Genomic DNA, 25735 nt, shown 5'->3' with positions numbered 1-25735 from the left:
CAAAAGTAGGGAGGTTATGCTTCAGTTGTACAGGGCACTAGTGAGACAACATCTGGAGTACCGTGTACAGTATTGGTCACCTTATTTAAGGAAGGATGTAAATGCATTGGAAGCAATTCAGAGAAGCTTTACCAGACTAATACCTGGAATGGGTGGGTCGTCTTATGAGGAAAGGTTGGACATACGAGGCTTGTATCTGCTGGAGTTTAGAAGAGTAAGAGGCGAATTGATTGAAACATATAAGATCCTGAGGGATCTTCACAGGGCGGATGTGGAGAGGATGTTTCCTCTTGTGGACAAATCTAGAACTAGGGGTCACTGTTTAAAATAAGGGGTCGCCCATTTAAAAAAAAAATTCTCTCAGAGGGTCATGAGTCTTTGGAACTCTTCCTGAAAAGGTAGTGGAAGCAGAGACTTTGAATATTTTTAAGGCAGAGGTGGATAGATTCTTGGTAAGCAAGGGGGTGATAGGTTATCGGCAGAAGGTGGGCTGCAGATTTTAGGTTACTATCAGATCAGCATGATTTTATTAAATGGCGGAGCAGGCTTGAGGGGCTGAATGGCCTACTCCTGCTCCTTGGTGTACGTTCGTAGGATTGCAGTATTCATGATTTTGTCCTGTCCAGAGTGCACGACAGACAGCAGGGATGGAAATTGTTGAGCTCCTTTTCTTGATTGCTGTAAGTCGTCCATGTTTCATAGCTATACAAGGTGCTGAGAACACAGGCCGTATAAACCATCAACATGATCCTAACGGTCAGCTTGATGTTATTCCACGTGCTTTTCATGAGTTGGCCAAAGGTGGTAGCTGCTTTCCATATGTCTATCAAGTTCTGCATCAAGAGACAGATTGTCTGTCACCGTGGACCTGAGGTAGCAGATTTGCTAACCACTACCAGCAGGGTGTTATTTAGTGTGAACAGGGGTTGAGATGCAACACCTTGTCACATGACCACAGCTTTGTTGATGCTTAAAGTCAAGGCGAACAAGTTACAGGCATGGGAGAGACAGTCCATGAATCGTTGTAGCTGAGTTTCCATGTGTGTGACTAGTGTAGTAGAAGGATTTGGCACATACAGGGTTAATATGAGACTGAGTATAGTACCGCCCACAGTGATGTAAGAAGGCACATGACCTAGACCTAGAGTCAGTGTGGTGTTGCCCAGAGACATGTTAACATCTAGCTTAGAGATATTTCCACACCTGTGCCATTTACTGTATATTTTTATATAGTTAAGTTGTTAATAAAGATGTGCTGTTAACATACAAAAGACTACGAAGACTTCTTTAATAGACATGTTCTGCACCCAACACCATCCCAACATGGTGGCAGCTCCAGATCAAAAACCCTCATTCTCACAGATAGACTAAGAAAAAGGATATCTTCAACGTATTCTGAACTGAAAGAAGCTCCCAGCTGAAGCTACAGACGCTGAGAAAATTTCTCCAGAGAGAAGAGCCTGGAAGCTAAGAGCAGAAGTTTTACCGCAGCAGATACTCCACACAATCTCCCTTAGAAGTCCAGCTTCAGGGAAAGCAATTTTCGAACCATCCAGCTAAGCAACCTTGCCAGCGCTACAGTGTGAAGCGCCCTCACAAAGGAGATCATTGTCCTCTGAGTATAGCCCAATACTTCCACTGCAACAGACAGGGACTGTCTGGTAAACTGTGCAAGTCAAAACCCCAGTATCACACAGGTAATCCACGAGGTCAAGACCAACAAGCCAGAAGATACATAGCTGTGCTACATGGGTGAAATCAAAGATTGTAGTTCTTCATTTTGGAATGCTGACATCCTGGTAAATGGACACCCAACAAATTTGAAATTAGATTCAGGTGCCAGTGTGACAGTCCTGTCAGATGAGGAACCATGGCTCAAAGACCTCTGGCTTTGAACAATGGACACTCCACTTTACGGAGCAGGGGGAATCCGACTCCGGGTCATTGGCATGATCCTGGAACCACTGAGGTATGGCAGCAAACAAATCTTTGACCAGAGACATGTTAAGATCTAGGATGGAGATTGCTCCATGCCTGTACCCTTTACTGTATATTTGCATATAGTTGTATAATTATAAAGACATGCTATTAACATAAGAAGACTAGGAAGACTTCTTTAACAGACACTCTCTATAACCAAAACCATCCCAACAATTAGCACAGCATCATCAATGTAGAGGAGTTCTTTGATCAGGATGTGCTGTGTTTTGACTTTTCTTTCAGTCTTGATAGATTGTAGAGCTTGCTGTCTCACTTAGTATGCAAGTAGACTCCTTTCATATCTGCAGGAAAGGTTGGGAAAATGGATACAAAGAGACCAAGCAGAATGGGAGGTAGGACACAGTCATGTTTCACTCATTCTTCACTCTGAAATTGTCAGAGCTGGAGCCATCAAACTCTATAGTGTAGTGCATGTTGTCATGGAGAAGTGGATGAGACTGAGGAGCTTTGGTGGGCTGCCAATTTATCCCAAAATCTTGTGGAGTCCTACTCTGCTGACAGTATCAAATGCCTTAATGAGATCCACAAAAATAAGGTAAAGAGGTATACCCTGTTCCATTCACTTGTCTTGTAGCTGATAGAGGGACAAGATCATGTCCACAGAAGATCTTCTGAGAAGGAAACTGCACTGTGCATCCTGGTGCAACTGGTCTGCAAGTAGATGGAGTCTTTTAAATATGACCCAGCAAAAGCCTTCCTTGTGGTGCTAAGGAGTGAGGTGCCCTGTAATTGCAGACTCCTTTTTGAATAGTGTGACAATTTTTGCATAACGCATCTTCTGTGAAACGGAGCCCAAACTTTCCAGCAGAGAAGAAGGCCATAAAGGTGTGGCAATCAATGGACCTTTCTGTGCTTGAGCAGTTCAGCTGGGATTCCATCCTTGCCAGTTGCCTTTCTGTTTGCAGTCTATGGCCTCCTCAAGCTCAAGTGCTGATGGTCCTTCATCAAACTCATCCATGACAGGAAGCTGTGGGAAAGCGTCAAGCAAAAACTGGGAGATGTCCCTCTCACAGGAGTACAACTCACAGTAGTGTTCAGCCCAGCAGGACATTTGTTTACTTCTGTTGTTCAGTACTTCACTATCTGCTGACTTCAGAGGGGCAACTTTGGTGATGAAAGGACCAAAGTAGTTTGATTGATCTTGATCTCTTCATAAATAGCTCGTAGATTTCCATTGTCACAGGCAGTTTGGATTTCTTGATATAAGATGACCTAGTGTTTATATGCACAGTATCTCCCTATACTTTGCACAGCTGCCTTGGCTTGTTTCAGGTCGTGCAGCGTTTTAGCTGTTGGCTTTATGTCATGCATCATGTAAGCTTTGTTTTTTGCAAAAATGACGGATGTCATCTCAGCTAAGTAACTCTCAAAGCAGCCCTTGTGGCAGGTTCCACCTTTACCAAATGATGCTTCTGCTGCTTCACAGATAATTGAACTTAGTAACTTCCAAGCTTCATCAATACCAGCATTAGCACTTCTTGGTAAACCTTTGGTGGGAAGCAACCATTCTAGTGACAGTGAAAAGTGGTGGTATTTGGCATCATTACTTGTGTAAGGGATGTTTATGTGTGGCAGGCCACCGTGTTTGGAATTGTGAAACTTCCTGATGACAAGAGTGGTCAGTGTTGCAATCTGCACTGTGTGCGGGTGTGAATAACACTGGGCAGATCACGCCTTCTCGTGATGACCAGGTCCAGTTGGTGCCAATGTCCAGACCTTGGGTGATGCAATAGACTCATAGACGTTTACAGCAAAGGAGGCTATTCGGCCCATCGTGTCCATGCCAGTCAACAAAGAACTGACTACATTAATCCCATTTTCCAGTGCTTGGCCCATAGTCCTGGAGGCTATGGCAACACAGGTGAATATCTAAATACTTCCTAAATGTTAGGAGTTTCTGACTCAACCACCCTTTTAGGCAGTGAGTTCCAGACTCCCGCCATCCTATGGGTGAAAAAATTTACACTGCTCTGCCTACTTGACTAGTCCATTGATATCCTCCTGCAGTTTATGGGTTATCCTCCTCACTATTTACCACCCTACCAATTTTCGTGTCATCCTCAAACTTCTTGATCATACCCCCTATATTTAAGTCCAAATCAGTTATGTACATCACAAACAGCAAGGGCCCCAGCACCAAACCCTGCAGAACCCCACTGGAAACAGACTTCCAGTCACAGAAACATCCCTCTGCTTCCTGCCTCTCGGCCAATTTTAGATCCAACTTTGGGCTCTTACTTTCTTGACCAGTCTGCCATGAGGACCTTATCAAAAGCCTCGCTAAAGTCCATGTAGACCACATCAAATGCATTACCCTCATCAACACTCCTGGTTACCTCCTCAAAAAATTCGATCAAATTTGTCAAACATGACCTTCCCTTAACAAATCCATGCTGACTAACCCTGATTAATTCATGTCTCTCCAAGTGCAGATATATTCTGTCCCTCAGAATTCTTTCCAGTAACTTCCCCACCATTGAGGTTAGACTGACTAGCCTGTAATTTCCTGGTCTATTTCTTCTTCCCTTTTTTAATAATGGGACAATGTTACCTGTCCTCCAGTCCTCTGGCACTTCACCTGTGGCCAGAGAGGATTTGAAAATTACTGCCAGGGCCCCTGATGTCTCTTCCCTTGCCTCCCTCAAAAACCTGGGATGCATCTCATCCGGGCCTGCGGATTTATCCACTTTTAAGGCCGCTAAACCCACTAGTACCTCCTCTCTCCCTCTGTTAATTTCCTCTCATATTTCAGTCCTCCACCCTGATGTCTATACCTGCGTCATCCTTTTCCATTGTGAAGACCGACGCAAAGTATTCATTGAGGACTATACCCATGTCTTCTGGGTCCACACACAGATTACCTCCAAGGTCCCTAATTGACCCTACTCTTTCCCTAGTTATTCTCTTGCTCTTCATCTATTTAAAAAAACCCATTGGGTTTTCCTTTATTCCAAGCACCAATGCTTTCTCATGCACTCTATTAGCTTTCCTAATTTCCTTTTTAAGCTCTCCCCTGCACTTTTTATACTACTCTAGGGACTCTGCCTTGTGGTGATGCTCACCCTGAAAGAAGATGTTGATGATGCAGAGATTATTCAGAACACAAAGTTCAAGAAGGCTCAATAATTAGGATTACTTAGGATATATGGCACAGAAACAGGCCATTTGGCCTGACCAGTCCTTGCTGGTGCTTATTCTCCACTTGAGCCTCCTCCAATCATTCCTCATCTAAATTTATCATCATGACACTCTATTCCCTTCTCCCCACTATGCTTGTCTAGCCTCCATTTAATTACATCTTTAGGAACATAGGACTTAGGGACAGGAGTAGGCCATTAGGCCCCTTACTATTCACTTCAACCACTCACTGTGATAGTGAGTTCTATATTCTCACCTCTCTTTGGGTAAAGAAAGTTATTCTGAATTCCCCATTGGATTTCTTGGTTTATCTTATATTGATTACCTCAAGTTATGCTCTTCCCCACAAGACAAAACATTCTCTCTTATCCACTCTATTAAAACCTTTCATAATTTTAAAGACCTCGATTAGGTCACCCCTCAGCCTTCTTTTTCAAGAGACAAGAGACCCAACTTGTCAATCTTCTCTTGGTACGTATAGCCAAGCATTTATAGTATCATCCTTGTAAATCTTCTCTGCATTCTGTCCTGAGACTCTATATCTTTTTTATAATATGGCGACCAGAACTGCTCTAAGTGTGGTCAAACTAAGGTTTGATACAAGTTTAGAATAACTTCCCTACTTTTCAATTCTATCCCTCTAGAAATAAAACCTAGTGCTTGGTTTACTTATATTATGGTCTTGCTAACCTATGGTGCAACTTTTAATGATTGGTGTATTTGTAATGCATGATAATAAAATGAGTATAGAGACAAAATATGGGTTGGGGAGAGGTGTAACAGCAGAATAGTACAGTAGTGGCGGGGAAGCATAAATCTCTGGCAAAGAGAAAACTCCAACATTGTAGGAATGTGGCAGAGGAAAGGAAGTCCCCAAAGTTGCAAACCATGTCGTCAGATATGTACCCCAACCCAAGTACCAGCCCATACCTCCTCCACTTCTAGTGCCTTTTTTGGGCTTCTTCCAGTACCAGCTATTTGAGGGAAAATGGAAGCTAAAATTCAGATCTAAAGTTGTTAAATTCACAGTTTAAAGTGCCTAATAGAAAAATTAGGTGCTGTTCCTCAATTTTATGTTGAGTTTCACTGGAACAAAGTAGGAGGCAAGGGACAGAGTAGGAGTGGGTTGAAGAATTAAAGTGGTAAGCAACTAGAAGTTCAGGGTCACACTTGGGGACTGATCAGAACTGTTCAGCAAAGTGATCACCCAATCTGCATTTAATCTCCTCGATGTAGTGGAGACAGCAAAAACAGTATAAGTTGGAGGAAGTGGGAGTAAATCACGTTTTCATCCAAAAGGAGTGTTTGGAATCCTGGATAGTGGGAAGGAATGAAGAGAAAGGGCAGATGCTGTATCTTCCAGTGCTTACATAGTAAGGTGCAAGGGGAAACAGAACATTTTTTTCTTTTTTCATTTACAGGATGTGAGTGTGGCTTGTTAGACCATCTCATAGGCCAGATAAGGATGGCAGATTTCCTCCCCGAAAGGAACATGATGAGTTTTTATGATAATCCATGATTGTTGTTATGGCCACCATCACTGAGGCTAGCTTTATATTCCAGATTTATTAGTTGAGTGGTGGGATTTGAACCTGTGTCCCCATAGCATTAGCATAGGCCTCTGAATTACTAGTCTAGTGACATTACCACTATGCCACCATCTCCCCTAACTGGTATTGGGAGTTGATGGAAGATGCACCAGGGTGTCATAGAGGAAATAGTCTCTTTGGAATGCTGAAAGGGGAGGGTAGAGGAAGATGTGTTTGACGTTGGCATTGTGCTGGAGGTGGAAATGGTGGATAATGATCCATTGATTGTGGAGACTACTGGGTGGAAGGGCATGGTCCTGTAGAAAATGGAAATGCTCTTCTTCAGAGCATGGTGAGCTCTGAAGAGTCATACGGACTCGAAACGTTAACTCTGTTCTTTTTTCTCCACAGATGCTGTTAGGCCTGCTGAGTTTTTCCAGCATTTTCTGTTTTTGTTTCAGATTTCCAGCATCCGCAGCATTTTGTTTTTATCTTGCAGTTATTTTATGTTTGCCTCCAAAGAGGTTATATATAGCAAATAAGCTACTAATAGTGCTGCTTTAAAAACTTTTCCTTCCCTGAAAAATAACTTTCTAGGGCATGCTAGACTGTTGTCTAATGTGAAGGTAGCGGGTGCAAAATTCACGTGTGACTGGCTGTTCTGCCAGCCACTATCTGCACAGGTTTGGTAGCGATCTGAGGGTATGCGTGGATGCAGGTGGGTCTCCTGCAAGCAGTCAAACAAGGTGAATTGATGCTATCCCGATGTCACAGGGCCCAACTAGCCGATGTGATGCCAGGACCCCAAATTCGGGCAATGTAGGTTCTGGTATCGCCCGTGTTGTCACCTCTTGAGAAAAGAAACATGAAACAGCCAGATGAGTCCTGCAGTAGTGTTATTTTAAGGGCCCGGCACTCTGATTGAAGATAAGTTAAATTTTTGGAACTTTTTCTTTCACCAAATGGAGTGTTTGGAGGTATTTTGTTGAGTTCTGCATTTGTCAGAGAATGTTGCCACATCATCATAGGGATGGCAGATGAATAGGTTACCTGGACACTCAGGCTGAAACAGGCATGAGGGCAGCAATGCCAATGCCTCTGTATCTGCAGCATGGTAGGAAGAAACAGAGGCAATGGAGAATGCAAACATTGCGCCATGCCCTTTGCCAAGTTGGAGCGAGAATCCTCCAAACTCCTTGACAGTGACCAGCAGGGCAGCCAATATACCCAGCATCTCACTGTGCATGTCCATTCAGTACTTTCCTCTATGCAGCCCCATCGATGTGTTCATATGAGTCCTCTGCAGCAGTGCATGTCTGCCACCTCAACCTCAGTGAGCTGGCAAAAAAAACAGCCTTTCACCCTAGCCTAGTTGCAGCCTACTCAGGCCAGTTGATTCACCATGTGCAGATCCAAACTCTATGCTAGCCTCTAAGATACTTGCAGTGCCAGTTATGAATCCATTCTGACGTTAACAATATTGTTGCCAGGTCAGAAACTGCATTTCCGCCAATCCTGCCCTCTAAACCACGCCAAGGCTATAATAAATAACCAATTACTATTGGTAATTTTAATTTCCTGATATTATGGTCGTATCTACTAATTATTTTGGGTTATGTACATTTTCCTCTGCTACAAGAAAAAATGGGAGAGGATGGCGCTATAATTAACGTAAATTAAAGCATGGGATAAATCTTTATTTGTAGATTTAAAGTGGATGATGACCGAGTGTGATTTTGCCCTTACCATACCCAAGAAATCTAGGTTATGGCTGCCGTTGCTTAGCCCACTGAAAGCATGGTGTACCAGTAATAGGTAAATATTTTTCATGTTTTAAGATAACAGTTGTCACTCCAACATGCATGGATTTCAACTCCTCAAAAATATTTCTCGAGTACAAATCGACCCCCTGCATATTACCTAAAAATTTGGTGTAAAAAACTCTACTTTAACATGAGTATATACGGTATTTGCCAATATTTCCAAGCAACTCTGTTGATTAATTTATTTTGCAATAAAACACTGAGGTCCACTGTAGATTGTCCCACTAGCTTCAAACTAGGCAATCTTCCAGCTTCTGATCCTCACAAAATTCAAACTGAGACTAAGCCTTACCTCGCCTTCCACATAGTCAGTGATGAACTTAGGGTCTTACTCTGCTTCTGGTGTAGGTCTGCCACTTATTTTGTCTAACTTCTCTCAGTCAGCTGCAAATCACGAGGTCCAAACTGCAACTAAAAACCTTTTCCAGCAGACACCCTGAAACCAGAGAGCCTTCCTAAGCTATACCCATCTCCATGATGACATAGCCTGCTCTGGGCTATCCTCAAACTGACCTTTAAATTAATTATCCTTCATTTACAATTTTTTTGATCTGCTAAAGTGAATGGGTTTTATAACCTTTCAGGGTTGGATGTATTTAAACTAATTTAGCTCTAACTCCCATTCCACCAAAATTATCTCTCTGGACTGCACTCCTTTGCAAGCAATGTAGACATCACGTCTCTAGTTCTCCAGCTAAATAAACCTATCTACTGTTTTATGACAATAAAAGCAAAATACAGCGGATGCTGGAAGTCTGAAATAAAAACAGAAGATGCTGGAAAAACTCAGCGGGTCTGGCAGCATCTGTGGAGAGAGAAACAGTTAATGTTTCAAGTTCGTATGACTCTTCTTCACAGCTTATTATTATTGCTGTTTTATGATCTTATCTTTCCAGCTGTGAACCTCTTAAAGCAATATGACCCCAATCTTTTAATAGGCTCCAAACTGCTTTAATTGCATTTATCCCATTTTCTACAGTTGAACTTTAATTCCTAAAATTAAAAATTAGATACTAAAACACATGAACCATGCACCAGATATTTGCAACACTGGAGAGAACCAGCCTGCATCTGCTTCTGTAAACCACACTTCAGAATTATTTTAATGGCTGCAGACTACAAAAGAAAACTATCTCACAACTTGAAGAGGACTATAAGCTAGACATTACTGTTAGCAATAACATGTAAAGTTGTACTCAAATAACTTCAGAATTATTGTCATACTTAAAATATCGATAACCCTTCCAGGATATATACCTATGTCTTGAAAGGTACAATTACAATGGGCTGCACAGTGCACCAAATATTCATTGCTCAGATGTTCCTTCAATAATGTCAAGTTATTGTGCATTTGGGTCCACAACAATAAAAGAGATAGACTGCCATGTCGGCATAAAAGCAAAATACTGCGGATGCTGGAAATCTGAAATAAAAACAGAAAATGCTGGAAAAACTCGCAGGTCTGGCAGCACATGTGGAGAGAGAAACAGAGTTAATGTTTTGAGTCCATATGGCTCTTCTTCAGAGATATGAAGAAGTCATACGTCCTCAAAACGCCAACTCTTTCTCACTGCACAGTTGCTGCCAGACCTGCTGAGTTTTTCCAGCATTTTCTGTTTTTATTTGCCACAAACCCATAATTATGTTTTACCTTTTTTAAATACCTTCTAATGGCCATTTATAGGATGTTTTGAAGTCGAGTTCTAGCTGATAGCTTACAAACTTGTATTTAATAACAGGTTGAATTTCGCACAATGGGAAGCTAGCTACAGGAATAGTTCTAGTGGATCGGATGGTGATTAATTTGCTATGTTCATCATTACCATATTTTTGGTCTATCAGGTTTGCTTGGGACAAACCATAGAGCATTTACAGTAACATTATTGAAGTTGCAGGTAGTTGCAATTTATCACGATACAACTAGCGTTGGGGACAAAAACATATGCTAACTCCCAACAAAGTCCCAACCATCCTAGCGTAAATAAGATGCTATTTCGTAAAGTGAAGTGCTTCTAAAAATTCACTAACATGCTCAAAGCCCAGTCAAGTGTCACTCAAGCACAGCTTCAGTAAGCACAACCTCCTGCTCCTCCCCCAGTTGAGAGCCATTTTACTTCAACAATTCAAGAACGCTTCAGGGATGATTATCTGACAAGAATATCAATATTTTGCACAAAATGGTAGAGAATACACAAAGTGATAACTTCTTTATGTTTCCTCTTTCAGCATAACCAATCAATAACTAGTTTTGAACTGCCCACCGTTTATTTCCACCTGGCGTCAGCCATTTTAAAAGAGCTCTTCCATCATTTGGCCTTTTGAGTGAATATAGGGGCTGCTGATTGGCTGCTTAGAATACTTATCAACTCTGATTGGCTACTCAATCCAGCAGAGGCTTCAACTGGATTGGTTCGTTGCCTAGAGCAGCGATTGGCTGCCGGAAGTGGACGAACTGTAACTTCGGTGCGTGATTGGACAACTGGCTTCGCGGGGGCATTCTCAGCGGCTTCTGGTTGGAGGATGTGCCCTCACGTGAGCAGGTGATGTAAGTCAAAACGGTGACGTTGGCAGTGGCTTTCTCTTTGCTGCGCAGCTCGCGGGGGGAGAAGCACGTGGGTTTGGTCCGTCCGCTCGAGCGAACAAACAGCGCTTTGAAAATGGTGAAACTGGCCAAGGTAAGGGCGCCTCTCGTCGGTTTGGATGTTCAGCCTGGCCGCCTCCTGCCCCTTAACCCCGCGCCCGGGAGTAGTGCTGTAATTTGGCGGCTGTGGGTCGGTGCCATACGGGCCCGAGCGAGGCCTTCCCTTCCCTTCCCCCATTAGAGGCGGCGAGGCCAAGGGCCTGGACCGCGTGTTGGCCTGTAAACCACCCTCCAAATCACACATGCACAGGCACACACACACACACTGGGGATGGAGGATCCTGCTGGAGCCTCCTAGCTTCCTCGCCTCGGTCCAATTTTTTCCCTACCGGGCTCGAGCATATTTTAATCTGCTTCCCTCCCGGGTTCATCCGACCTCATTTTATCCGCTCCATCTCTCCCCCGAGTGCACGTTGAAAGAGACGGTGGAGTACTCGGGCTCCCGTTTACCCTGGCCCCCCTGCCCTGCCCGTGCGCGTGTGTGTAAGAAAGACCAGCGCCCTGTCGCCAACTGTTAAATATTCTTGATTTAGTCTTTTATTTCACAGCTTTCAGCGGATTTTTTTCGCCACCAGAGGAAAAAAAATCCGAAACCGAGGAAAGGAATCGGTTTTTTTTGCAGGCACAGCCCACGTTTTTGAAAAGCACGTGTGGCTTGAATGCGAATGCTGACCATTTTCAGTCGTGTTTGATTTTGGATTGATGGAAATTATTTGCATTACTTGTGAAACATTGCCGAGTAATTATTAATTATTTATACTCTTTTAACCTCAGCAATGTTTTGAATTCAAAACATGTCCCTCAACTAGGGGCGATTCTGGATCAGGGATTTTGTAGGCACGCCACCAAGGAGAGAAAGACTCGACTTGTAGTTAGAATGTGCCCAAAGTGCTTCACAGCCAATGAAGTACTTTTGAAGTGTAGTTACTGCTGTAATGTATGGCACGTCGACCTCCTGTGAGTGATGAAAAAGAAACGGGCGACTTTTTGATACCTGGTGGTGGGTTGGGTGATTAAGTAGTTGGTTAAAATAAATTTTAAACTCATGTACCAGCTAATTGCCTTTGCCCAAAAGTTATGTATTTTGATTATAAAATTTTGAAATAAAAACGAAATGGTGGAAATCCTCAATAGATCAAGTGGTATCTGGGGAGAAAATAGTTTGTTTCAGGTCATGGGTCCTTCATCAGAATTGTTCCATTTGCACTTTTGTAGCAGTTGTAATATATGCTTTTGCAAATGTGGGAGTTCAGTAGCTCCCTCAGTGTAATGAAACATTTTCTGTAAATATGGAATGCTTGATTTTTCAGGATAGGATTTGTATTCTAATATGGTAATGAATGGTGTGTAATTTTTGTTCTCCAGGCAGATAAAAAGCAAGGAAAACCTAAAAAAGCTGCCCCTCCACCACCACCTGAAGATTTTGAAGAGTCTGCTTCTGAGGAGGAAAGTGAAGAGGAGGTAATTATTACCCTTCAGTCAAAGTTCCTCAATTCCTGCGTAGTTAACATGAGGTGCCTGTGACATCCAATGCATTGTGGGGGTGAGGGTGGAAGATAATGGTCTGCGAAACTACTATGTCAACTTTGTGCTAGTGAATTTTGCTGTTTGTCCAGATGATTTTTAGAATTTGTTAAAGTTGGACCTGATTTTCTACAGTAAGTAGAATGTGTTAATGAACAATAGTAATCTCATTCCATTTAAATGATGCATTGATTTAGGAACTGCCAGCACCTCCTGTTAAAAAGGCTTCAACTCCAAATGCTAAGACCCCACAGGCTGCCAACAAAAAAAATGGTAAAGCTGTAAAAAAAGAGAGCAGTGAGGAGGAGGAGGAAGAAGAGGAGGAGGAGGAAGAAGACTCTGGTAGGTACTCCCAACAATAGCTACAATATTTGTCATCTAATCTTTGAGAACAGCTTGCATTTATCTGCCACCTTTAGCACAGTAAAATAATCCATGGGGCATCATTTGTGTTATTGAACAAAAACATTCTCACTGAGCCATATTAGGAGATATGACTTAGTGGAGTCAAATGGGTACATTTTAAGGAATAAAAGCAAAAAACTGCGGATGCTGGAAATCCAAAACAAAAATACCTGGAAAAACTCAGCAGGTCTGACAGCATCTGTGGAGGGGAACACAGTTAATGTTTTGAGTCCGTATTTATCTTCAAGACATTTTAAGGAATGTCTTGAAGATAAATAGCAAAGACACTGAGCCCCTTGCATGTCCCTAATTTCAATCATCCCCAACTTTTGTTGCTGTGCCTTGAGATAACCAAGCCTCTGCAGTTCTGGTTTTTGTTCTGTTCACCCCATGTACTATGTAAAATGGCCCAAGGTGCTTCAGAGGAGCATTTTGAACAAAGCTTGACACTGAAGATAATAGGACAAATGACTGAAATCTTGTTCAGTTGTGGGTTTTAAGGAACATCTTAAAGGTGAAAGGAGAAGTTAGGGCTGTGAAAACATGGAGAACAATTGCGAGAGGTGGGGAAAAATTTAGTTTCTGCCACTTTAATGTGATTTGTCAAACTGAGTTGAATAATCAGCTTTTCTTGGAGTAGAGAGAAATAAGACTGAAGTAAATCAAGTTTTTTTCTTTCAGAGGAAGAATCGGAAGAGGAGAAACCTATTCCTAAGCGTGCACCTGCTGTGACTAAAAAAGGAAAGGAAGAATCTGATGATGCTGAGGATGATGAAGATGAGGATGGTAAACAAAATTTTATTTAATTGAAGTTGCGCAATTCAGACTCATTTGTCCTAGTGAATTTAACTAGATATTGTTGGGTTAGCAAGAGACTGGCTTGAAGCCTGTTTCTGTAGCTGGCTATCCAACCAGGGGCATGCTAGAATTGGCCTTCAGACCAGGAGGGTATGGAAGAAGTCAGTTACCCTTCATCACACTCTTTATAGAGAAGTTTAGGTTAGATTGTGTTTGTTGTAGTGGGAGAAGGTCTAGGTGATAGTCATCATAATAGTTAGATTTTTCTCGTGCGCTTTAAATCTAAATGAAAGTATCCAACTGGAGAAGAGCCAATTTCAGTGATTTTTGAGAAGGGTATTTGCACAGATGGACTAGAAACATCGACCAGAAAAACAGCAAATGAGTAATGGATGGAAATATTTTTGAGTACAGATGAAGCATATTCCCATTAGGAGTGAAGGTGGAGTATCAAAGCTTAGTTAGATGACAGATTTAAGTAAAACAATAGAGTTTTGAAATAAATATTAGATACAGAATACAGTAGAAAACAGGGCAGAGTAATGGGTGCAGAGCAATTGAAAAGGGCAAAAATGATTGGGTAATGAAAAGGAAAAAGCTTTTAAGATTAAAAGTGAGAATGCTGATTTGGCGACAGTTGAGTGAGATGCTGAATGAGCACCTGCCCTTGAAGATGAAATAAATGCTACCGTAGAGAAATTGGATGGGAGAAAAATACTAAGTCAATCAATATTTTGCACCATCCCAGCTTTGAGGGAGTTTGAGAGAAGTTTTGGTCATAGTCTTCCTTTTATCCAATTTTCCTTCATAACCCTCTTAACAGGTTTTGTTAAGGGCAGATTGTTTCTTGTAACCCATATTATGCCCTTTGTAAGAGGTTGTTAAAGGACTTTCAATAGATAGTTAATGAAGTGTCACATAGGCATATTTGGAAAAAGAAGCACGTGGTTGGTGGTAACCTAGCTATGTAATCGGCTAAAGGATGGAAGGTAGAAAATAGTGCTGAGCAGGTTTTTTTTCGAACTGGAGAGAAGTATGTGGTGGGATTGCCAAAAGCTAGTATTTGGACCATAGTATAGCAGTACAGTTTTGAAATTTGGATGATACAAAGCTTGGCAGCATAGTAAATAGTGAACAGGGTAGCCATACACTTGGGAAGAGCATACAAACTGATGTGGGCAGACACATGGTAGGGTGAATTTAATGCAAATAATGAGAAGCAATGTGCTTGGTGAAAAATTTAGAAAGGAAGTATAACCTAGGTGGTACTGTTTTGAAGAGGGTGAGAGTGTCGAGGGCTGGGGTGAAGTTGGCTGTTTATGGTAATGAAATCTATGGGTTACTTGTAAATAAGCCAATTGAATGCTAAAGCCGGGAACTTTAAAATTTACAAATCACTGGTTAGGGATCAGTATTATGTATATTAGAACATAGGAAATAAGAGTTGGAGTAGGTCATTTGGCTCCTGAGCCTGCTTTCGCCATGATCTAATGAAATGATTATCTTCTACCACAATGCCATTTTCCCACACTATCCCATATCCCTTGATATCTTTAATATCTAGAACTTATGGTCTGTCTTGAACGCACTCAATGACTGAGCCTCCACAGCCCTCTGGGTTAGAGTTCTAAAGATTTGCTGTCCTCTGAAGAAATTTCTCCTCATCTCAATCCTAAATGGCCTACCTCCTATTCTGAGACTCCCCTGGTTCTAGACCCTCCAGCTAGGGGACATAGCTATTTCTGGGCATCACCCTTTAGGAAGGATGTTGAGGCCCTTGGGCATACTGGGGGTGAGGGAGTTCTGTTATGTGGAGATATTGGAAAAGCTGTTAAACTTGAGGTTAATGGGTACCTAATATAAGGTATTCAAAATTATGAAGGGCATTTTAGGGAGGGACCATATCCTCTGGCAAGTGAGTCAGCAACCAGTGATAGGATTAAAATAATTGTCTAAATAACTTGTGGAAGAAATCTCATTTCTTTTCAAGGTTAAGACCTGCACCATGGTACATGAAAGTGAGGTGGAATCTGATTCCACAGCAACTTTGGAAAGGAAATTGCACATGTACTTTGCATAGTTATAGGAAAGGCTAGGCTGTAGGATTAAATTGGGTGGTTTGTTTAAAGATGACAATCTCCTGTGCTATTAGGTTCAAATAGTTGAGAACTCTTGCTTGGATAACCACCAACATTCTATCTAAGCTCATACATGACTACCAGGCATTTTGGTTACTTGAAGGTTCCAAGCATTGGATTCATGTTCACTTAAATGCTCCATCTTCCCCATTTCACTATTGAATTTTTATTGTTTTATCATCTAAGAATCTGAGGAGGAAGAGGCTATGGATACAGCACCACCACCCAAGGCAAAAAAAGCTGGCATGGTAAAAGTTCAAGAAGAGGCTGAGGATGAAGATGAAGATGATGAGGAGGATGATGATGATGATGAAGAGGAGAGTGAAGATGAGGAAGTTGGTAAGTTTAAAAGTCTAAAGGTGCAACTGCACAGGTAATTTAATTCCAAGTGAGAATTTAAAAATATTTGTATGTTCTCAAAGGTGATTTTAGTTACTAAAGTAAGGCTTAAGTTGGCATAAATCTTAATACAAGTCCCAATTTTGAAGGAAATCTTTCAGATTTCCAGCATCAGCAATATTTTGCTTTTACCAATATTGAAGGAATCTAGTTCTGCATTGCATAATGTAGCTGTGGTGGTTTGGACTGTTCTGGAGGTATTTGACCACTGCTGGAAGCTAGTTTCAGGTGTGAATAAATGTGTTTATGCCATGTGTTATACACCCTTGTGTTGTACATGAAGAGATATCCATAAAATTCACCCTTAGTTAATGAATGCTGTTAAACAGCTCTGAGCCCCTCAGCTTAAGTAAACCAAGCCATACAGGATAAAACAATGTTCTTTGGGGCCCAAGCTGTCTTGACGTTTTCATCCTGTCATCTGAAGTATTCACCCCCTCTTACCCTCCCTTTTCTCTTTTTCCCACCTCCTCCCCCACAATGGCACATAGAATGAAGTACAGTGATTTCATTTCGATGCATTGATTATGTTGGGAGCCCCTTTACATACTTGAGCCTGGGAGACTGAAGACTCAAATTAAGTATGAATTGATCGTGGAAACATCTAATTTTAAAGTGCACCCCAAGGAACTCAGTTGCAGCATTAGGGGTAATAGGAAGAGTTTTTTTTGACCTCCCGATAAAAAAGCAGGCATGTTTCTAAAACAGTTTTTCTGAAGTAATTCCCACTTGCAATTCTGTGGGTGAAGTTGTTCTTTTGGTACTTTCATGGTTCTTTTCATGGCAGTTCAGTAAAGACACCTAATTTGAAAACTTGTATAACGGCTGAGTTGTACAAATAGGCTGCACTGCTCCCGCCATATTTTGTGAATAGACGGCAAAGTACATGTTAGTTAAAGATGTGTCGATCATCTGAACTGCTGGTCTAAATAAGGGTTGGAAATTCTTTCAGTAGTGGATAATTGAATATCATTGGAAAGGGATACCCAGTAAGTAGGGGCAGAAGCTTATAACACTCTTTGGCGGGGGGGGGGGGTGCATGTCAGGTTATTTTCTCAAAACAAATAATCCTGTGGTGTTTGAACTTTTGCAGAGATAGTTGTGTCTAAGAAAGCTGGAAAGAGAAAGAAAGAGGAGCAGAAGGCAGTAACTCCAGCTAAGAAACATAAGACAGAACATGATGGTGAGTACAAGGAAGACTGCTTAAGTTAAGGAAAAAATGTTCTGGATTGAAGTTTTCTGTAATTCCCATTTGAAACAGCTACACATTTACATACTACCATAACAATGAAAAATAATTGAAAGGCAATTCAGAAGGATGTGATAAAATTGGATGCCAATCCCAGTGAGACATTAGATGGGATGACCGTGGTCAAAAAGGGTGGTTGGAGGAGGAAGTTTAATTATTGAAGGGGATAAAGGCAAAGAGAAATTATAGACTGTTGGAACATTTGGAGCTAATGTAAAGCTGGAAATACTCAACTGTTCTGGTAGCATCTGTGGCACAGGAAACAGTCACATTTCAAGTCTGTGACTTTTAGAACTCTGGTTCTCAATCCCTCCATTGAAGGGAACAATTCATTGCCTCTGTCTAGACCCATTGTTTTGTTGAACATCAGTTCAAAGGCAATCTTTATGAAGAGGACATGTTCATGCCTTACTCTGGCATCTGGAAAATTTTAATTATAAATAACAAACAGTAGGAGCCAGAGTAGGCATTTTGGTTCTTAGAACCTGCTCTGCCATTCAAAAGATTATGGCTGCTCTGATTGTGACTTCATTCCACTTTGTCTGTCCCTCAGATCCCTTGACTCCCTTAGGTCAAAAATCTGTTTAACTCCGCCTTGGACATAATCACTGACTGAGCCTCCACTGCTCTGTGGAAGAATTCCAAAGATTAACAGGCCTCTGAACAAGTTCCTCCTCATTCCATCTTAAATGGGAGGCCCCTTTATTTTTCAATTGTGCCTAGTTCTAGATCTCCATGAGGTGAAACATCCTGTCAACATCTGCCCTGTTCACAGGGATCAGTGCTAGGCCTGAAGCTACTTAAAATCTATATCAATGACTTGGATGAAGGGAGTGAATGTGTAGCAGCTAAATTTGCTGATGACCAAGAGCAAGCCTACAGAGGGATATAGATAGGTAAAGTGTGCAAAAATTTGGCAGAAGTGTAATGTGGGAAAATGTGAACTTGCCCACTTTGGCAGGAAGAGTAGTATATTTGAATGGAGAGACTGCAGCACTGAGGTGCAGAGGGATCTGTCCCCTGATAAGTTGGTATGCAGGTACAGCAAGTGATTAGGAAGGCATATGGAATGTTGCTGTTTATTGCAAGGGGAATAGAATATAAAACAAGGGAAGCGTTGCTGCAGGTGTACAGTTTTGGTCGTCTTAACGGATATAATTGTATTAGAAACAGTTCACAGAAGGTTCATTCAATTGATTCCTGGGATGAGGAGAGGCTGGTTAGAAGAATGAAAAGTGATCTGATTGAAACATAAGATCCTGGTGGGATTTTGTGGTGTAGGTGCTGAGAGGATGCTTCCCCTTGTAGAGGAGTCCAGAACCAGAGGAGACTATTTAAAAATAGTTTAAAAATTAAACTGAGGTGAGAAATTGAGGGTTTCTGTGGAATTATCTTGCCCAGGGAGCAATGGAGGCTGGGTAATTTAATGTATTCAAGGCTGAGATGTAGATTTTTTTTATCAGCAAGGATTATTGGGGGAAGACAAGTTGAGTTGTCTTTGATTTTTTTTTTTGGTATCCAGTCTATGTATGTTCAGGGGCTTAGGTTAACCCTTTATCTTCACCTCCCCCCCAAAAAGGGGCTCTTGCTTTTTTAAATTTTCTTAAACTTATAATGCATTCCAGCTGGATAAGGTTGTTAGCTAGGCAGTTTGCTGACCCCTGTTATAAGACAACTCCTTCATCCCAACAATCAATCTAGTGAACCTTCTCTACTGCCTCCAGTGCAAGTATATTCCTACTTTAAATAAGACCAGAACTGTGCACGGTACCACATTTTTCTACATTATACCTCATTTGCCACATTTTTGTCAACTCACTTGTATCTTATTGCAGACCTTATCTTTGTATTGCCAGTAGACTTAACTACAATACACTTGGGTCCCTTCATCCAAGTCCTTAAATAGTTGACACCCAGTACTTATCCCTGTGGTACCCTACCAGTTACAATTTGCCAACCTGAAACAGATCCATTTATCTTGACTTTTGTTTACTGTTTCTATCCATGATAATGATGGCTGTGAAACTCGCCGATAGCTGTACAAACCCAGTTGGTTCATTAATGTCCTTTAGGGAGCAAAACCTTGCATTCTTACTGGCTGTGGTCCATACCTAATGCCAGATGCACAGCTAACTCTTCACTGCCTTCCAAAATGGCCAGGCCAGCCACTCTTGTCGTCGTCACTGAGATAACTAGGAGTAGGTAATAAATGCCTCCAAGCCAGCAATATCTACATCCTGTGAATGAACAAATAAAAACTTGGCTTGGGGTCAGGCAATGTTGAGATTGCAAACATTCTAATACTGCTTCAGGAAAGGTGGATTTGGCAGGAGCAGTTTTCACTAAGGCATTGCAGGGTCAAAATACTTTGCAGCTATAGTGCTCGAAGGACAGCCTATAGATGAATGCAGGAAGAGTTAAGTGGAGATGTCTTGGCTATGATTGAATGGGAAATGCTTCGTGCATTACTGGATTTTTCTACAATTTGCACAGATGATGATCATCAAAAGGGACTTAATACTGAAGAGTGTGATGTTTTTTTGTTCTGATGTGCCAATAGTGTTCCTTGTGAAGTATTGAAGCCTCAATGATGCACATTTATTGAGTTTTCCTTTTCTGCTTAACTTCAAAGCATCCTTTTCACTCTTTGTTGGAAACTTGAACTCTGAAAAGAACTTCGAGGAACTAAAGAAAGCCCTGAATGGCTTCTTCACCAAAAAGAAACTTTCAGTCACAGATGTCCGAATTGGATCCAGCAGGTATGTATTTATCAGTTAGCAATGTTTCAGCAAGTATCTTTGGATTTAAGTGGCCTTATTCTGATTCTTGTATGCAGTAGGATATCTTTGGACATCAACTGGAGCAATTACAGATTCTAGACCTTTAATTTAGGGCAGGTGGCTATCAGTTATATTGCTATTAATCAACTGAATATGTATATATGTGAATATTAGTGTAAGGACAGGATTGGTCCTGGCTGGTTACTGCCGAAGTAAATTCACACTAGTGCTCTCACCTGGTTTCAAATGGTGACTAGCCACGATAGTCTATCTTACTAAGAAGGTAAAATAAGTCTTTTGACTTGGATCCTATGCAGATTTTGCCAAGACAAGAATTTACAATAAACAATGACTTGATCTGGGAATGGTAATCTATAGCAAATGAACTATATTTTGAGTGGCTATGGTATTGAATTAAATATTTTCATGCTTTCTATGCAGTCTTCTCTGAAATTTAGCTTTTTTTGAGAATTCTTAAGTGTTACTTTCTGTGTAGGAAATTTGGTTATGTAGACTTTGAAACCGAAGAACAACTGGAAAAAGCATTGGAATTCAATGGAAACAAAGTGCTGGGACTTGCTGTCAAACTGGACAAAGCACGCAGTAAGGAAAGCAATGCAGATAGCAAAAGAGGTACGAATGAGCAGGTTCCCATTTTATCATATTGCAGCTACTGAGTTATCCTGTTAAAGTACATAACTAGGTTTGGAATCAAATGGGCAATTTTAGTTCATAAGGGTTGTTAGTGTATGTAAAGGAACACATAATCATACAGTAGAGAGATGCTCCTTGGGTGTCATTAAGGCCACCAGAGCCGTAGGTGTAACTTCTGTTGGCTAATTATGTTCAACCTAGCGCTAACAAATCTTAAGATCTTCTTGCTGGTTGCCATCTCTACAGAGAAAATTGCACATTGTTCTTGTCAGAAAGTGTGCACTAACATTTATGGTTATCAGTTTTGTTAATGGAACTGGCTATAGAAACTAATGTTGTTTTTCTTGCAGAAAGGGACTGCAGGACATTGTTTGTCAAAAATCTCCCATTCAAGATAACACAGGATGGCCTCAAAGAAATTTTTGAAGATGCTATTGACATCAGAATTCCTACTTCTCGTGATGGTTCAGGGACACGGGGGTATATTTCAAGTTTTAATGTTGATGGCTGACCTATTTGTTTCTCTTTATAATGTGCATTAGAAAGATGGTTTCTAAGCAGTAGATGACCCTCCATTTTCTTGATTTCAGCATTGCGTATATTGAATTTGAAAATGAAGCAGCTGCAGATACAGCATTAGAACAGAAACAAGGCACTGAAGTGGAGGGCAGGGCCATCGTTATTGATTTCACTGGGGATAAAAGTATGTTAAATGTAAAGTCTGGACAACAACAAGTGCAACCAGGTAGGAATTTTTATTTTAATTGTTAAACATGCAGTTCACACAGAATTTGAGCAAAAGTCATGACAAATCATTCAAAGTAACAAAGTTGCATCATAGATATTTTGATAGCTGGATATGATGAATTTCTGTCTGATAAACATGATGAATCTTTTTGAACAATTCCTCTAGATAGTCAAGTGCTGATCCAGCTGTAGTACAAACAAGAACTGCAATAAAAGCTGAGTTAGAACTGCAATAAAAGCTGAGGAATTAAAACTTTGACTGGTTTTCATTTCAGATTCTGATACACTCATTGTAAATAACTTGGCATATTCTGCAACAGAAGAAACCCTTCAGAATATTTTTGAAAAAGCATCATTGATCAAAATACCAGAAAAGAATGGCCGACCAAAAGGGTAAGGTCAATGTCTTGTTTGGGAATCTCTGAAAGTCTGCAGCAAGGCTGTGGATGTGTCAAGAGTCAGCTCTTAACCAGTTGTAGGATTTTTTCCCCAGCATTGTATAATCTAAACACTAAAGCAGACCTAAGTAACATTTCCCAGTTTGGTCGGGGGGGGCAAAAAATAAGTTGGGATTTTCTTTTCACAAATTTGAATATTCTTTATGCATTTTTTCTATCCTAGGTTTGCATTTGTTAAATTTGAATCTATTGAGGATGCTAAAGAAGCTCTTGAGCAATACAGCAATACAGAAATTGAAGGGAGAACAGTGAGGTTGGATTTCAGCAACCAAGGCCACAGGAGTGGTGATGGTAAGATGCAATGTTTGTCCACTTTTACAGTTAATTTCTCTTTAAATAACGGCTAATTGGTTTCCATGGTTGTGCAGTGTTTGCTAACCATATCTAACTTTTAGGTCCCAGCAAAACATTGTTTGTTCGTGGCCTTTCTGATGACACAACTGAAGAAACTTTAAAAGAAGCCTTTGAGGGAGCTGAGAGTGCTAGAATTGCAACAGACAGGGAATCAGGAAGATCAAAAGGGTATGTAAATTAAATTGCCCCTTCTCTGTCCCTTCTCATGAGCTCTCGCTGTCTAATTTGTGGCAGTGGATAGATTCGCAAGAGAAGAATAGTAAAGCACAGTCTGTCCTGTTCGAAAGAACAGTGGCTAGTCTGTCACATGTTAATTTAATAAATTGACCAGGTTTCTCATTGTATTGAGATTTATTCATGGCTTAGATGCAATTTTAATGGATTAATTTTGCATTACTGGGGCATATTTCTCCAATAATAGAAAATAATGCTTGTTGCATGACCTGTTTTATTTCAGTTTTGGCTTTGTGGACTTCCCATCAGAAGAAGATGCAAAATTAGCTAAGGAAGCAATGGAAGATGGAGAAATTGACGGATGCAAAATTACACTTGACTTTGCTCGACCAAAGGGTGAAAACCAGCGAGGTGGGCGAGGGGGTGGCTTCGGCGGAGGCTTTGGTGGAGGCTTTGGAAGAGGTAGAAGAGGTCGTGGTGGATTTGGCGGCAGAGGTCGTGGTGGCCGAGGTGGTGGTGGTGGTCGGGGTGGATTTGGAGGTATGGCACTATAAATGAGTTCATTTGATCCATGGAAATAAGTTTTGTTTCCAGATAAGACTGATCTTTGCGAAATGCCTTCCTGGGGATGCAAGTTTGTTTTTATAGCAAAACAATGCTGGAGAAACTCAGCAGTCCTGGCAGCATCCATGGAGAAGAAAAAGTTAATGTTTTAAGACCAAATGACTTGAAACGTTACCTCTCTCCACAGATGCTGCCAGGTGTGCTGAGTTTCTCCAGCAATTTGTTTTTATTTCAGATTTCCAGCACCCAGAGGGTAATTTGCTTTCATCCAAGTTAGTTTTGATTTTTGATTAAAAAACAAGGTGCTAAGTACAGTGTATTGAAAGAGAATTCTGTGCATATTTGATTGGTTGTATCTCTAAATCAAAGGTCTGAATGTGGTTGTAGATTTTCACATCTAGACATTTGAGCATCGCCTGTGCAGTGGTAACATCTGGAGAGATGATAAAATTAGGCTCTGCCTAATGCCCAGATAGTGAAGATGCTGTTGGATGTATCTAAATTTGTGATTTTTGGGGTTTGTGGTGCTGAGGTGTCATTGAGTATTTGCTTGATTCTTCCTTGCACATCAGGAGCCTGGTAACCCTGCCTGAATACAGTCCAGGGATGCCAGGGCAGGTGTATATGCAAACTTGAGCATGTAATCAGGATTTGAAGTCCGGCCTTTTCTGGCCTTTAGCTCACCATTTTACTGAAACATCCATCTTGCTTAGGCACCAAACAGTATTTTCTGGCCTTTGCTTCTAAGAGTTTTTTAAATTAGCTCATTCTTTGTTCTGATCACTTTTCAGATTTGAACCTAAATCTATATATTCTTTTGTAGGATTCAGAGGTGGAAAGACAACTCCTCAAGGAAAGAGAATCAAATTTGATTAAAGAGGCCAATAAGACTGCTTTACCTCCTTGTGTTCAGACAGAGCCTCTGATTGCCTCACAGTTGGACATTCCAGAATTCTGCATGGACTGGCTGGCTGTGCAACTTGGAGTGTGGTGGGAGCTCCCTAAGTTTCTGAATGGACTTACAATTAAGTAAAGATTGAAATTGTTGGTACACCTTTCGTGGATTTTGTCAAATTTAAGTATTCTGTTTTACCAATGTGTAAATGTACTGCTCCCTATGATTTTTTTAGTTACAATGTAAATGCAAAAACGTTTTAGAATGTTGTGCTTGGCATACTATCTGATGGATTAAAAGGACCTTATTTCATGTTTTGGGTATTTAATAGTGCGCATCAAACTGGTTACTAAACTTGTTTACCATACTGCAGCACTTCCTAAAATACCTCACTTGAAGCATCACTGAAGGCTTGTTGAAACTGGGCTTTTATTTTCCATTTTCATACTATGAATAGCAATACTGTTGTGACATTGGCTTTACTTTGCAAATTGAATTTTAGACATTTTGTACATTGCAATTACATGACATTTAAATTGGAAATGCCAGCTGGCCTATTTCTCCTCCACTCATGACTGTATACATAGTTAGCACCACAATGTTGTAGGTCAGTTGAAACTTGTCCAAATATGTACTCTATCATGTTTTTATGGGCTAGATGAAGCCATTGTTTTTTATAAACAATATAATGCAAACCTACCATCACCTGGCCAGTTTTTGTGTATGTTCTCAATTATGTGAATTTCTAAGCACTTAGTTTCCACTTTTTAGATGTGCATTCCATAGACTAGAACAGACTCAACCAGAGTGACACCCCAATTCACAAGTTTAATCTAAGCCAACTGCTTCCCTATAGAGTTGGTTCTTTGGACTTGTTTAACATCTTCCAAAACAGGTGACTGTTGTTTGAGGGTTCACTGTGGACTGTATTTTCTTTAAATTTGGCCATCAAAAAAATGATCCTGCAGTACATCCTTGGCTCAAAGGGCAGCTATGCTTTGAGCTTATATACACCATATTTAAACAGATGCCTTCAGTTTGGGACTGAACATTGTAACACTTGATTGAATTGTCCAATGACATCCTGGTAAGTTGTCTCATGTCTGCATTTTAGGATTGTGGATTGGGAGTGCTGTAGCAAGGATCAACTGTATATACAGATGAGTTTTTTTAGTTGTCTTAATTTTTACAAAATGGAAGTATCCAAGGTGCAACATTGTAGAAAATATTTTTCTGAAAAGTGGAATAAATGGACATATAAATCTGTTTCCCTGTTCAATGTGCATTAGTCTTTTGTAAGCTGTGAAAGAAGCCCTCAGGGTTTATCAGTTTCAGACTAATGTGTTAAGTTAAAATACTGTTTGTCTAATTTTGGGTACAAGGAACATCTAGACTACATGCTGCATCACTTTCTCTCCACTCAACCCCTCAAAATCTTGTCATGGCTACAGGTACTTCATCTGA

General features: G+C 40.9%; 1 protein-coding gene and 2 non-coding genes across 3 annotated transcripts; all 3 read left to right on the top strand.

Annotated features, from left to right (window-relative positions):
* The first annotated feature begins 11024 nt into the window (after positions 1 to 11024).
* ncl (nucleolin) lies at positions 11025 to 24970 on the top strand. The gene is given in 15 exon segments (XM_078563925.1): positions 11025 to 11166; positions 12498 to 12593; positions 12854 to 13002; positions 13699 to 13847; positions 16184 to 16336; positions 17490 to 17579; positions 20278 to 20404; positions 20922 to 21058; positions 21430 to 21559; positions 21670 to 21824; positions 22102 to 22219; positions 22448 to 22575; positions 22680 to 22806; positions 23096 to 23352; positions 24200 to 24970. Coding segments are annotated over 15 exon segments (1887 nt in total). The 5' UTR covers positions 11025 to 11148; the 3' UTR covers positions 24253 to 24970.
* On the top strand, positions 20132 to 20199 carry LOC144694331 (small nucleolar RNA SNORD82). The gene has a single exon (XR_013579715.1). It is a non-coding gene; the product is annotated as a small nucleolar RNA SNORD82 (small nucleolar RNA).
* LOC144694332 (small nucleolar RNA SNORD20) lies at positions 21934 to 22012 on the top strand. The gene has a single exon (XR_013579716.1). It is a non-coding gene; the product is annotated as a small nucleolar RNA SNORD20 (small nucleolar RNA).
* Positions 24971 to 25735: the final 765 nt, after the last annotated feature.

Source organism: Cetorhinus maximus, chromosome 19 (genome assembly GCF_964194155.1).
Source record: "Cetorhinus maximus chromosome 19, sCetMax3.hap1.1, whole genome shotgun sequence".
In the NCBI taxonomy this organism is placed as follows: domain Eukaryota; kingdom Metazoa; phylum Chordata; class Chondrichthyes; order Lamniformes; family Cetorhinidae; genus Cetorhinus; species Cetorhinus maximus.
The sequence above is the reverse complement of the archived record's forward strand: the minus strand, read 5'-3'. Positions and strand labels throughout refer to the sequence as shown.